At 36.8% G+C, this 14745-nt stretch overlaps 1 protein-coding gene across 1 annotated transcript; it reads right to left on the bottom strand.

The window, feature by feature from the left end:
- Positions 1-6305: 6305 nt before the first annotated feature.
- LOC147398589 (uncharacterized) lies at positions 6306-13645 on the bottom strand. The gene is made up of 4 exons (XM_086447830.1): positions 13130-13645; positions 10525-10800; positions 9930-10067; positions 6306-8022 (listed from the first exon to the last, which is right to left on the bottom strand). The coding sequence occupies exons 1-4, from the start codon at positions 13451-13453 to the stop codon at positions 6493-6495; spliced, it is 2268 nt and encodes a 755-aa protein (XP_086303956.1). The 5' UTR covers positions 13454-13645; the 3' UTR covers positions 6306-6492.
- Positions 13646-14745: the final 1100 nt, after the last annotated feature.

The raw sequence follows: 14745 nt of genomic DNA, 5'->3' as shown, positions 1-14745 counted from the left end.
TGTTTTTAATCATGAATCAGGGTGTATTATGGTTTTAAAACTCAGTTTCGTATCTCGTTTCGAAATTGAGATAATGATTTTTAATCATTTAAAATTTTTTAAAAATTAGATGAAGAAGATAAAGTTTTTCGCCCTTTTTGGATCCAAATCCTTTGCTCTTTGATTTTTCTGATCCACTTGATTGAGAAGAGAAGCAAAATTTGATTTGTGGTTGAAAATGATAGGGTTTCAATCATGAAAATTGATTACACGTTCGTTTCGGATATCTCAGACGAGATTTTTTATATCTTGTCTGAAATGTATCGTTCATCTCACGAGATTTCACAAAATCAAAAAAACTTTATCTATCCATCTCTTCCATGCCAAATACTAAGATGACTCGGGCGATACGTCTTGGTCTTGGACGAGTTTTGAAACCATGGGGTGTATTAGTTAGGACTCAACAACGATTAAAGGTTAACATGTCATCGATTTTAAAATAAAGGAGTTTCTCACATATTCATCAAAACCTGGAGGATTATGTGTAAATTTCCTAATTTTTCTCTGCAACTAGACTTTTCGCGCACCTATTTTCATATCAAATGAAAGAAAGGTTTGCTTTTTCTTCTATGTGCGCGCAAAATGAACACCCATCATCATCATCAGGTAGCACCTTGGTTTAAGATTTTTTATTTTTTTAACTAAATCCTAACCGTAACTTGATTATTACTTGAAAGCCCTTGCTTGTTTGCACCGTAAAGACCCGCAAAAGGGTGAAATAGTAATTTTTGTGGGAAATTGTACTTTCATCATGCTTAGTTGATTGAATGTGGGCCCACCTATAAAAGACTGAAAACTAACAAAACCATAGGAAAGTTGTGAGCAAAATAGCTCCACAAAACTTTGTGGAACCTATCGTGTGGGTTAACTCTTCTCCTCTATAACTCTTCCAAGCAAAATTTTAGTGAAGTAAACTTTCTCGTCATCTTCTTCTCCTCCTTTGATTTTTGAATCGAAATGGGTTTGACGTGAATTAATCCTCCCCTTTACCAGGTGATGGTGTGAGTTGTGAGTAAGTTCATTTTCTCTCTCTATTCTTGTTCTTCCTCTTCTTCCTATTCTCCTTTGATTTTTTGAACAAATCCTTGAAGGGAACCCACGGTTGTTGGCTGTAGGTGGTCAGGATTTCTCACTCTACTCATTTTTTTTTTATGGTAGTTTCTTATGGATTTTAAAAAAAAAATTTGACTTTCATTTTTTAGGCAATTAAATATCAATTTGATGGTAATTCCATTTTTTGAATATTTTAGGGAGAAGGAATTACAAAAGTTTAATCCATGGCTGTTTGCTACAGGTGGTCAGGATTAAACTGCAAACAAGAAGGCAACGTGGTTCATTTTTATATGTTTTTTTTAGTAAAATTATATCTACAAAACATGTTCCCCACAAACAATCGTAAAATCTTGAAAATGTAAATCATCATAAACACAATGTTTTGTGTTTACGAGTTTTTATGGAGCAACCAAGCAGGGCCTATAAGTACTACTGATCTTTAATTGTCTTTAATGGTTGTTTATTCTCATTTTAGCTATACCTGTTTTACCCATTTTTATCCTCAAATGCTTCCTAATGAGATTTTGTGAGATGGATTTTTGAGAAATCTAAGCGGTGGTTAAAGAGATTGAATTACTGAGATCGCTCAAAATGAGTCCAAAATTGATTTTTGATTACTTTTTTTTTTCCTTTCCATCAACACCATTTCTTAGAGTTGATTGGTGATAAAAATGCAATCTTTTGCCGTAATGTCTTTATTTATTTATTTATTTATTTGTTTATGATTATCTGATTGTAGATTCAAGATGCATGGTTTGTACACAATTGATCTTTGTATATATTTTTTTTACAATTTGATATGTTCAGTGATAATCATATATTTTTTTTCCCAACACATTAATCAGAGAAGATAGTTTTAACTTCTATGAACTAGGTTGTATTTAGTGCCTTGCACCTATGTATTTGTAGGGGATTTCTTCCTTGATTCTTCATAGATTTTCTCCTTGATTTCTGTTTGGGCGGTTCCATTAGGTTAAGGGCTTTCTTTAATTTTCGTGAATATAGTTAAGCTCCTTATTTTAAGGGATTTGAAACTCCCAAACTTTAATTATAGACCCATGGAGCTCGGTTGAAGGCAACGACCAACTTTTCTTCCTTTTATGTTGATTCGGACGCTCAACCATGTTGTCTCGTGATTCGAACGCTCAGTTAAGTAGTCTCAAGATTGCCACGTGTCACTTTTTTTCGAAAAATACCTTCCACAGTTAACATAGATTATGTAGGAAACTACATAATCCACCTAAAAGAATTTGATAGGTTCTTAGAGTATTCCAATTGGTAGATTCCTATCGATTCGCAGTGAAAATTTTCAATAACTTCATATCGAACAAAAAGTTAGTCTACTAAACAAAAAAAAATCTTTTTTAAATGAATGTGACGAGTAATTTAGAAATAGTTTTGCTGGAGTGACCTCAAGCTGGAATCCCATATTGCACTTGTAGATGTGTGATTTTCGATTTTCGAAGATTACATCTACGAGAATTTAGAGTCACCACCATTTCTTTTTGTAAAAGGGTGTGAATGGTCACCCGGGGTATATTTTTAGTTAAAAATGTCATTTTGGCATTTAGTGACTCTCGTACGGATAAAATACCGATTCACCTAAGATGTAGATAAGAGATTCTATTAGAGAAAAGGGAAGGCGTTAAGCGACCCTTTCTTTCCACCTATTAGTGGTAATTTCAAAAAGTAACTTGGTCATTTTTGGATAAAACTAAATTAATAATAAAAAGAAAAGAGTCGTTGATTGATAATTTGTACCTTAAGAAGGGATTTGTTATTGGCTCGAATGATAGGGATCATCACATTGAAGGAGATGGTCTTTATAGAAATTTAGCCTCGAGAACAACATATTAATTTTTAAAAAGTGTTGGTTAATGGTTACGGGTCCATTCTTATGGGTTAAGAGGGATCTAACTACCGATTGCCTCAAAACAAGTTGTTTAGGGGAATTTTAAAACGATTTTTTTTTTAATTATAGTAAAAATGATTACAACCCCTACACTTTTGATCAAACCGAAGTCTGATTTACTAAAGATAGGGGAGGGGAAACATCACATCTTAGGAGTTTTCTAAACGAAAAATTAAAAAAGTGACAGGGGAGGTAGAAGAGGGAAATGGAGAGGGGAGAGCTATGTTTCCTCTAACCCACCTTGAGGCTTTGATTTCTTCTTTCTTTCCTTCCTTCTTCTTCTTCTCTTATTTTCTTTCGTGAGTTCTTAGTGAATTATGAGAATGTATTGGTAAAGTGAGACAATATATGAATTGAGTAGAAAATAATTGAGTGATTTTTTAGATTTAAACTTGGTGTCCTTCTTTAAGAGGTGATAGGGGTATTTATAGGTGTTGAGGGTAGGATGAGGTGAAAAGGTAGAAAAGTAGATAATGACATGAGGTTTGAGAGTGAGGGGTGTAAAATTTATGATTGAGAAGATGGTATTTGTGGAAGGGTAGGTAAATGGATAATTTTTTATCCAATTGGGTTGGATCTCTCAACCCATTTGGGTTGAGTGTTTAGTGGGAATGAAAGGGGAATGGTATTTGGTTTGAAAAAATGGGTTGTGTAAGGGGTTAAGTTTTGGAAAGGTGAAGGGGATGGTGACATGTGTCCAAAAAGTGTGGGAATATGTTGTTTAGGTGAATTGATTGAGAGGTAGGGGTGTGGGGATGATTTAAGGTGAATAATGAGATAAAGGTGTGGGTTGGTTATTTTGTTAGAGAGAGATGATGGGTTAGATTTATGATATGGAGTGTAGGTGGTGGTATGGATAGTGATTTTGTTAAAGAAAAGTGATGGGTTAGGTTGGTATAATGATTTTTGAGAGGTGAGTTGTAATGAGGATGATCAAATATTGATTGGTTGGTATAGATAATGGTTTGTGGATTATGGTTATAGATATGAACGTGGGTTTTGACATGTCGGGCTTCGGATTTTAGGTTGTTGGGATTGGTTAAAATTTATTTTAAGATGACTTTGAATGTGAATGAGTTTTAGTGTTTGGGTTGTATGGAGTTAGGGTGCTAAGTTGGGTGATGTGAAAAAAATGATTTTTTTGGGGGAATTGAGGGTTGGTGGGCTTTAATCAAGCTTAGGGTATTTTAGGATTCGAGAATGGAGCGGTGAGAGATGAAAGAAGTGAGGGGTATGCAACGTTTCATTGTGGGTCCATTAAACCTTTAGGGGTCTTGGGATCCTTCGAATCAATCAAAATGTCGAGTTTCAGTGATTTGAGCTTTTTAGGCTCATTGTCAAATTTTATTAGAAAAATCGATTTTTTCTTTGTCCTTTCGATTGGGGGCCCATTCAAATTAGGGTGTCTACAACACTTCTTGACGTGAAACTGGATAAAAATCATAGATGTTTTTCACTTGTTTCTTGATGAAAACGTCTGTAATTCCCTTACACTTTCATGTCAAGAAGTGCGATATGAGATTCCAATATGAGGTCACTTCAACATTATTCATTTAGAATTTAAGCAGGTGAAACGAGCAAAAATGGTAGATCCAAATAGTCCAGCCTACTGCAAGATAACATAAATAAGTTCAAGGGATTTGAGATCACTAAGGAATATCGTTCTTCAAAATCTATCATATCTGACCATCGGTGGTTTAAGGTGAGAGACCACTTGATAGGGTTGTGAACTATCAATAGATTGGGTTCCATTTGGATCAAGTCAATTTGATAAGGATCAAACTTGGTATCATAGTTTCAAAACTCGTCTGAGATTGAGGTGTATCGCCCAACAACGAGACGGACAGACAAGTCAATGTACCGGACGAGATTTAAAATCCACGTTCATTTTTCTCATTGTTAAACGAGATGTCTCAAATGTATCAGATAACTCGTCCGAGTTTTAAAACCATGCTTGGAATGGGTTTGATAAGAATAAAATCAGATCCTTATTGGATTCAGTCCAAATCGAGTCAAATTCGATTTGATATACAAAATATAAATAAGATGTATATATTGAAATAAAATATATTATATAATTCACATATTTTCTCACATTTTACAAGATGGGAAGTCTTTATCGGATTCGGATATGGATGAAACATATCAACATCTCCAGTTCACTCAAATTCAAATTCGAGTTGAAAGTGGTAAAAAGGAACTCCACTCTTCTGCTCAAGACTCAGACCAAATCAAACGGGACTCAAAAGACTTCACTCAAAGAGTCGGGATTTCCTGAACAACCCACCCACCCACTCTCTCCTGACTTGGCATGTGTTAGAATCAGATATCCAATTGTGTATCCCGAGGGAATCTATGATTCTAGCATATGCCACATCAAAAGAGTAGAGGGGAGTATGCACAGGGGAGACAGAAAATCATTATTCTTACTCAAATCTTTACCTGAATTCCTAAGTGTCATATTTGAGTAAACAATCAAGATGCCAGGGCTTTTGCTCATCCCTAGAAAAAAGAACTAACATCTTAAAAGAGTTGTGATAATCTGACTATCCCATGAGGCATACTCAATCGACTACCCGACGTAACAAGTTCAAGAACCATAGATTTGCATTCCTTGGATGCACGAATCCCTTGAGATACACTTTTTTATGGGAAAGTGCAGTCTTATATCCCAAGGAGTGTAGATCTATGGTACCCAAACTTATCACGTCAAGATAGTCGATTGAGTTTGCCACGTGGAGTAGTTAGATTATCACAATTCATTTTAAAAATATTTTGCATATCTATTTCTTCCTGATCTAAAAGAGAGTTTTTGTTCAGAAAAAAAAAAAAAACAATCCGAGCCTTTACAAAGTCATAGATGTTCAATCACAAAAAGCCTAATGAGGGTAGTTTGTAAATTAGCGATACCCTCCCTACACATGGTTCATGTGATTGGTCTATCAGGGATAATGTGAAATCCCGAATTGAATCGACCTTTTCCGTGAACAAAAATTCCTCATGAGAGATTATTTTTGCTCACAAGAAAGCCACTCAGTGATGTCACATAATCATGGATGATGTACTTCACAAAACATAATGAGGGTAGTTTTGTAAATTATGGATACCGTAAATACAAATGGGTTCATGCGGTTGATTGATTTGAAATCGTGGATTGACTTTTCTATGACCAGAAAATTTTCCCATATACATAGGTCCGTGAGATTGAATTCTACGATGAGTGACAAATCTTTCATGAGGGCAGTTTTGTAAATTAGGGATTCCCTCATCTAAAGATTGTTGTCGAGGGGGAAAAAAAACATGAAATCAAGAAACGCCAATCGTTTCTCTTTCAACTCAAAAGATCATTCTACAACTACAGAGATTGAGGGGGTGGGGGAGTGAATTTACAATGGAAAAGAAAAACAAAGAAAAGACTGTAAAACATACTTCGAGCTGAAGTATTTCTCCAAACATTCTTTACAGACACTCGCTACACCTTTCACGTCTCACTGTGCTTCCTTCTTTACAATGGCTTCCCTTGTCACAAGTTTAATCCCCCTCACCCACAACTTAGCAGTTTCAACTCCACCTTGACACACAAAATGGATCTCTTTATTCCTTGTAGTCACCACTCGAAAGACCCCTAATTCATCATAGTCACCCTTCGTTCGTTGATTCTTTCGAAACACTGAGCTCAGTCCCACCTCAGCCTCCTTACAGACTACATTCCTCTTACTTGACTTCCCCCACCGTAACACCCCTGCTGCTGCCACCATCCTCAACAACTTCCCATGCACCGCTCCCTTTCCTCCTTTAGTGTGTTTCTCCACATGTGCCCCACTCAACACTAGTACTCTTGCAAGCGCATCCAATATCACACACTTGGCGTCATTTCTCGCCAGTGAGAGTGCTGTGTCGCCTCTTGTCGTCTTGATGTCACATCTGGCTCCACAAGAGATCAGGAACTTACACACTGTTCCATGGTCTTCCCTTGCTGCCAACATGAGTGGGGTGTGATCATCTCTGTCGGGAACATTTACGTCATAACCCCTGCTTGTTAATAAGCGAACAGCATCTAAATCCCCACGACGTGCTGCACAATGTAGTACGTAGAATCCTCCAGCCCCATTGTTTCCTTTTTCAAGAGCAAATTCAAGTAATATTTTCTCAAAGAGATCACGACTTGGGTTTAATTCTGATAAACTGATAGCGGTCTCACCGGATTTGTTACACAACTTCACATTAGCCCCGGCGTAAACGAGCAACCGAAAGGCTTCAACATGACCTTCCATGGCTGTAACCATGACTGCTGAGAACCCTCTATCATCCTGATTGTCGATACTAATGTCAGGTTGCTTGATCAGTGTTTTCATGGCTTCAGCATCCCCCATCCGAGCAACAAACATTATAGGAGAAAAAACAGAGGCATTGGTTGATTTAACGACCATCCTAGAGCGAATTACGTCTAGCACAACATGTTGGAAACCCAAGCTCCATCGGTTTGATCCAGCAATTGAGCTAGCACACTGACCAGATGAATTCACAAGACCAAAATCAGCACCAGCTGACGCAAGAACTCGGAGGCACTCATCCTGTTTGTATCTAGCGCAGATCATTAGAGCTGTCTCATTGGACTCCGTTCGGGAGTTGAGGTCGCAGCCAGAATCAATTAGTTTTTGAAGGATTATGTCTAACCCAAGTCGGGCAGCCATGTGTATTGGGCGGAACTCAGTACCTTGAGTAGTTTTCACTGGGAATTCAATGTCAGCACCACAATTCAACAACACGTCAAGTGCTCCAATGCTACCACAGAGGATGGCATGGTGGATTAGGGTCCTTCCATTGTGTGGGGTGTTGGGGGAGTAGTGTCGGAGGAGCATACGCAAGATAGAGCCGCTGGCTTCAAAATATTCCACAGCACACCAGGTGATGGCGTAGGGCTCCGCTAGTCCTGCACCCACTCTGAACTCTTCGCCGGTATTAGTGTCCCATGACCAGGCCCCTAGTCTCACCTTGATGTCTGTTTTTACGCCAACCTTTATTCCAATAGAGAGAAAACACCAAATCAGCCTCAGGTAAGGTGTCGTGTTCCTATAGAATAGGAACGGTTTCTACATGGCATGTTTTGGTTGGAGTTTAAAACACATTGCTTCCTAACCAAGCCATTTTCTACATGAGTCATGATAATATGACTTGCCAGGTGGCATACTCAAATGACTCCATAATGTGACAAGTTCGGGTATCGTAGATCTGAATGCCTCGGGATACACGATTGCACTTCCCCATAAAAAAGTGTATCCCGAGGCATACAGATTTACGGTTCCCGAACTTGCCCACATCATGGAGTCATTTGAGTATGCCACCTGGCAAGTCATATTATCAGGACTCTTTCTACATAGCACACAGCCATAACATACCACGTAGACACCATACATTACTATGGAATGGGACACCGTTCTAGATCGCGACTCTTGTATAAAATGCTTCTACCCACTGACACAGCAAAATACTCAATTATTCAGTCAGTTTATTTGTTTCTTTTTGATATTTAAACGTATCTTGCTTACTGTAAAAACATTATTTCAAATAACTAATTTGTAAATAAAATGGTTCTGATTTCTGATCTTCGAATTGAGTTGATATTTGACTGGTAGGGGTGCAATTTGGATGGACTGAGGCATGTTAACAGCTCAACCCAGCTCGACCTACTTTGGGTGGGTTTCTAAAGTCTAAGCCCAAACTCATCATGATGTAAGCAAAGACCAGCCCAAGCCCCATCCAAGATCAGATTGTATATATGTCCATATACATAATTAAATGTATGATTTCATAACAAAATAGTAGCCAAAAGATATTATTAAATAATAACACCCATCTCTAACTGTTTTTCAAGTATGATGAAGGTTGGACACATGTATTTAACAGTCCTGGTATAGGTAAATTTTTTTTTTTTTTTGCTAGAGATTTTTTTAAATAATAAAATCATATAAATTAAATAAAAATAAAAATATTAAAAAGGTAAATGGTAAAAATTAATCCTTATAGTAATATTATTATATATTAGTTGTATGATGATACTATTGAAAATAATTAGTAAAAGATACACATGGTCTTGAGTGAGGCCTCTCAGCTCAAGTCTTTACTTTAAAACACAGCATGGGCTGCTTTATGGACTGTACTACCAAGTGTTAAAGACTAAAATAGCCCCCAACAAATTAAATTGTTCAGGTAAGATTTCCTGAGTTTGAGCAACTGCACCATTGAATCCTCATCCAAAGGTACAGGTCTCCTTGTGTCGCAGGTGTGACTCAATGACATGAAGGGCCCACCTGATATCTCATATAAACAGCACCCATACCTAGGTCTGAAAGTTTCAGTACCTTTGAACTTCCCCTTAATAATAAATACAGAAACATTTTCCTCACTAACTTAGTAAAGATTTTAAGCCTTACTAAGGGTCGTTTTGCTCAAATGCATTACCACATTGGCAATCCAACAGCACAGCCCTCTAGATTTTATGGAAAAACTCACATCAACAAAAAAAAAAAAAAAATCAGAAAGGAATTTCACTTGGGCTTGATCAGGGTTTTTAAAATAGACGGCTACCAAACTTCCACATAACTCCCAAATTTAACATTAAACTTCAACAGTGAAAAAAAAGTTTTCTTTGGAATTCTTTTTTTCAAAGCTCACAGAATTTTGTCCTGTACAACCCTGAGCATCGGATCATGGTTTTTTATGCCACAAGTTGAGCCCAAAGACCTTTAGTGAGGGTGAAATCCTTACAAACTTAGTAAGGCTAGTTGGATCAAAGTGAGATGTTCTTGTGGACTTTATTTCATTTTGTTGTCTAATATTGACGTGTCATGTTAACGTTGGTCCAATTGAAATTTGATTTATACCAATGGGATTAAGGGCTTTAAACATAAAATTAAATTCTTACCTGCAATAACTGTTGGACAACAGAAACCTGCCTATTAACAATGGCAGCCACAAGGGCTGTGCAGTCCGTGTTGATGTGCAGTGAAGGCTTGGAAGACTCGAGTGGCACACGATCAGTTGCGTTTGCATCAACACCACACTGCACACAAATTAAATGCAAATATTTCTGAGATTTTTTTTCATTACCCGAGCAATTTAAAGAGAATTGATTCAGTCCTTATAAAGGGGTTATAGTCCTTTGAAAGTGGGAGATTACACACAACATAATATTTGGAAGCGCTAGTTCACCATTGACATCTATAAAACTTAGTTGGACATACTTTCATCCTAATATCTCAATTAGCCCAAAATTGAAAGCCTTCACGTAAGGGTGATTTTATATTGAGTCACGTTCCAGAACAGTGTCACATGACATGTTTTAACAGGAGCAGATGTGTTTTAAACTCCAACAAAAACACGACACATAGTCAACGCTCCTATTCTGTAGGAATGGGACACCTTACCTAATCCTGATTGTTAATTCAATTAGGCTATTATTGTGATGGAAGTGTCAGTTCCAGCCATTTGTGTTAAGGAGAGTGCCATATATCTTATACCTTCATGAGCGTGTCCACGACATCTGAGAACCCTCTGCAACATGCGGTGACAAATGCATGCACTGTAACATGGGGCCGGATCATGTCTGACTGCATGAGCAGCTCGGCGAGTCTTGACCATCCTTGGCAACTCGCCTCCAATAGTGCTTCTTCACAGGCTGGCTGTGATGCCCCAGCCTTGAGCAGAACGTCCACGATCTCGAGGTGGCCCTCCCTCACCGCCGCTGTTGTCGCGAAGCCTCTAAAAAGTTTCACGTTCACGTCAGCTCCAACATTCTGTCACCGAGTAACGAAGTTTATACAAATTAGAACTTGTTATGGCTTACACATGGTGAGGGAGGAACCTAAGATAAAGTTAAAAAAATGCTGACAGTCCTTGGGATTCAATCTGGAGGAATACATAGGGCCCTAGAGCAATCGGCCGGACCAACAATTCCTCCATGGGTGGACAATCAAGGTTAAAACTAAATGAATACTGGACAATCAAGGATGTACAAATAAAGAGCTTGTATTAAGACCTACAGAGTACAATTGTACAAATATAGGGGAAAAAAGCATTTTACAAACACCCCCCTGTTAAATCTGTGATATTAGGTTACCTCTTGCAAAATGCAAGCTTAGGTTTAACCCCTTGACCATAGGTTAAGGTAGCTTTTTCATGATGATTAACAGTGAAATTTTGATATTTTTTCCAGACTTTGATTAAATAATTTGAGTATCTGCATTGATTTTGAAAAAAAATTAAAATTTCAACACTAAATCGTCGAGAAAACAAAATGTTGACTTATGGTTGGAGGGTAAACCTAATCTTGCATTTTGCAAGGGGTAAACCTAATATCACCAATTTAACAGGGGTATTTCTAAAAGAGTTCTAACGAGTGAAAAAGCATTTATGGTTCCTATCCACTTTCACGTCAAGAAGTGCAATATGAGGTTCCACCATGAGGTCACTTCTGCATTATTCTTTCTAAAATGCCCCACAAATTTTATTTTTATTTTTATTTTTTTAAAGTCAAATTAAACAAAATTAAGGGAAAATTACTTAAAGGACCTTGTCGGAGGGATTTATTTCTAAATAATCCCTAAGTTTTGCGCGGTAGCTTGATAAGATATTCAGTAAATTTCTTATTTCTTAATGATCCCTCATTATTGGTGAACTCGACGCTTTTTTATTTACTGTCGAGCTCCCCACTTTTTATTTATTGTCAAAATCGACATTTTTTATTGTGTCAAGTTCACAATTTTTACTGTTGAGTTCACCACTTTTTAAATAAAAGGTAGTGAACTCGACACTGGTAATCTCCCACCCCATTTTCAATTTTTGAGTTTTTTCGACTAAGATACATGGAAAGATCAACTAAAAACTTGAGATAACGACTTGTTTAGATGATTTTAACCCAAAAGAACCATTCATGATCAATTTTCATCCCAAAACAAAGAAGAAAAAAAAGTGAAAAAAATCCTAGTTTTTTGCATATATCTTTAAAATGTTTGAAAAAAACCCTTGAAAGTGGCTTCTTCTTCCTTCTTAAATCCTTTCCGACCAAATGGAGTCTCCGAAACTCGATTGAGATGCAAAATAATACAATTTTTTTATATATGAAAATGATGAGTTCGAATGGTTAGGGCATTCAATCGTGAGAAATATCAGACATGAGTTCCAGGACTGTTAAGAAAAGAAAGGTTTACTAAATGGACTATTAAGAGACCACCCAAAATTAGGGAATATTTAGAAAAAAAAGTTCCTCCACCAGGGTCCTTTAAGTAATTTCCCCAGAATTAATAATGTAAAATTCAACAAGACCGAAGAAAAAATTATGAGACATTAAAAAAAAAGGATAGAAAAAGAAAACTAAAAATCAAGGTTTGTCGTAATAAATTTCCCCTGGAGCATGTATTCTTATTTCAATTTAAAACTAATAAATGCGAATTTGCAGGAAATAGAACCAGAATCACCAAAAAGATCACGAATTATATTATTGTTTCAAATAATAAATCGAATTAAAAAAAAAAAAAGATAATCAGAACTAAAAACCTCGAAAATAAAAGGTGAAAAAGACAGATGAACACATAAAAGGAAAGACCAAGAATAAAACATCAAAAAACTTTAATTCGGAATAAAATTCCCGCGGAACTCGAATTTTTTAACTTTAAAAATTTTGAATTGCTTCAAAGAAGATAAACTGAACGCATTAAACTTAAAGCATCCAAATTTCGGAAAATCTCAGAAATTAAGTATAGATAAGATTCGCAAGATTTCGTCAGACCTGCAAATTTTATGAGAATTTTCTGGGGAAAAAAAATCAAACAACAAGGATAAAACGCAGACAACTTAGAAAGCCAAATGCGAAGAGCCGAGCATCTGAAAAATATGAAAAGAAATGAACTCCAAAGATGACCTAATTTCACTAGATCAGATAGAGACGCTAAACAAGATTGAAAATCAGAGCTCGCAGTCAAACTCTAAAATGTAGATAAGTAAAAGAGTTAGTTTCAGTAGAACAGTTGAGATATTCAATCAAAGGAGCTTAGATCACGAGTTCTCCATATCAATCACGATAACCTAAGTAGAAATTTCTCTAAAAACAAATTTAGTTCTTATTACCAGTAGTTTCCGCACGAGTGCAAGATTTCCAGCATGAGAAGCGAGAAACAAAGCTGTGACATCGGTTTTGAACTCCTCGTAGTCGATCAAAACTTCACTAGCGGACTCATCGTGTAACACAACCTCCGTCTTCCTCGTCTTCAAGCAAACCGTACCGACGAAGTTTACATCCACAAATGGATCGGCGATGCATTCGAGTGCCGATTTCAGATCGCTAGTGTGAGAAGCTTCCACGAGGCGCTGAGAAACCTCTGCTTCGTAATTTACCGGAAAAACCTGTTTTCCGGCGAGATATCCACCTCCAGTGTGACCGAAGACCATCATTTTCCGGATATGTAAGAGGTTTTCCGGCAAATTTTCTGGAACTTCAGGCTCTGAGATTCGAAAAAACACGCATTCTCTCTCTGTTTCACAGAAACTTGTGGCGAAAAGCCATTATTTTCCGATTGAATAAGCAGTTTTCCGGCGATCTCTCTCACACTCTATGTTCAGAGAAACTTGAAAGAAGTGAGCGCCAGAGAGTGAGGAAAAGCGTCGATTTTAACGTGGAAAATTTAACCATGGTTAAAGAATTTGACTGAGAGGGTTAAAGAGATTCTATGTGTAGGTCCCACAATATATGGCGTGACGTACGGACCGATTTTAATTCTCTGATATTGAGGTTGGGCAAGAGTCAGAACTTAGAATAATGACAAAGATGTCTACATCAAAAGTATGATAAAGATATTAAAATGACAGGCGTCAAGGTTAAATTTGTCTATGTTTACCCACTCTAAAAGTTTGAAAAATGGGACGCATGTATAAGAGTCCACAGGCCGATGGGAAAACACGTGGCATTAAATATCACTATCAAAATTAGATAAGGACGTATTATCAAACTGGCTTACACGTGGCATTAAATATCATTTTTATATTAGATACGAGTAAAATGTATTTGTAGACATGCGTGCGCTACCACGTCAAGGTATCCCCATTGAGGTCTCTCCAGCATAGGTCTCTCAAGCATGACTCTAAAAGAAATGGATGGTTAAGATGGGCTCAATTGACCTCTACATTGAATTTGGGAAGAATAATGATTTTTTGACTCTCTTTAACACACACTCTTGATGTGACATGTGTTAGAATCATAGATTATTTTTCTTGGGATATACAATTACATATATTTATGGAGATGTACAATTGTGTATTCCGAGAAAAAAAACCTATGATTCTAACTTATTTTCTTATGTCACGTCAGGGGGCATATGTCAAAGGGGGTGTCAAAAAATCATGACTCATCTAAGAAATGTTAATCAATTGAATTTCGATCAAAATGAAATATGAAGAGAAAGAGTAGTCAATCCAACTTTATCAACAATTGCAAATTATTAAGGATTTTTAGCTAACCCAACATGTCTTACCTTATCAACGATAGTTAATTTGAATGAAATGAAAAGGTAATTTCAATCCAAATATCCGAATAAATCTTGGAGCTAGTAGTAAGAATGAGCATATTAACCGATCATTATCCACAAAATTGGGGGCCAAGTCGTAAGGGCACCAATTCAGTATCAAAATTACGAACGCTATCAGTGTGGTTATATATGTCCCTTGAGCGTATCTTTCAATTACACATG

This window comes from Akebia trifoliata, chromosome 7 (assembly GCF_017979445.1).
Source record: "Akebia trifoliata isolate Shusen 1 chromosome 7, ASM1797944v1, whole genome shotgun sequence".
NCBI lineage: Eukaryota > Viridiplantae > Streptophyta > Magnoliopsida > Ranunculales > Lardizabalaceae > Akebia > Akebia trifoliata.
Note: the sequence above shows the minus strand (reverse complement) of the source record. Positions and strands in the feature narration are given on the sequence as shown.

Bases quoted from the DNA above. Each gene is read 5' to 3' on its own strand.
- LOC147398589 (XM_086447830.1), bottom strand. From the start codon at position 13,453: ATGATGGTCTTCGGTCACACTGGAGGTGGATATCTCGCCGGAAAACAG. The intron at 10,801-13,129 runs GTAATAAGAACT...ACTCGGTGACAG, and splicing joins CACTCGTGCGGAAACTACTG to AATGTTGGAGCTGACGTGAA. The intron at 8,023-9,929 runs GTAAGAATTTAA...ATTGGAATAAAG, and splicing joins TTGTCCAACAGTTATTGCAG to GTTGGCGTAAAAACAGACAT.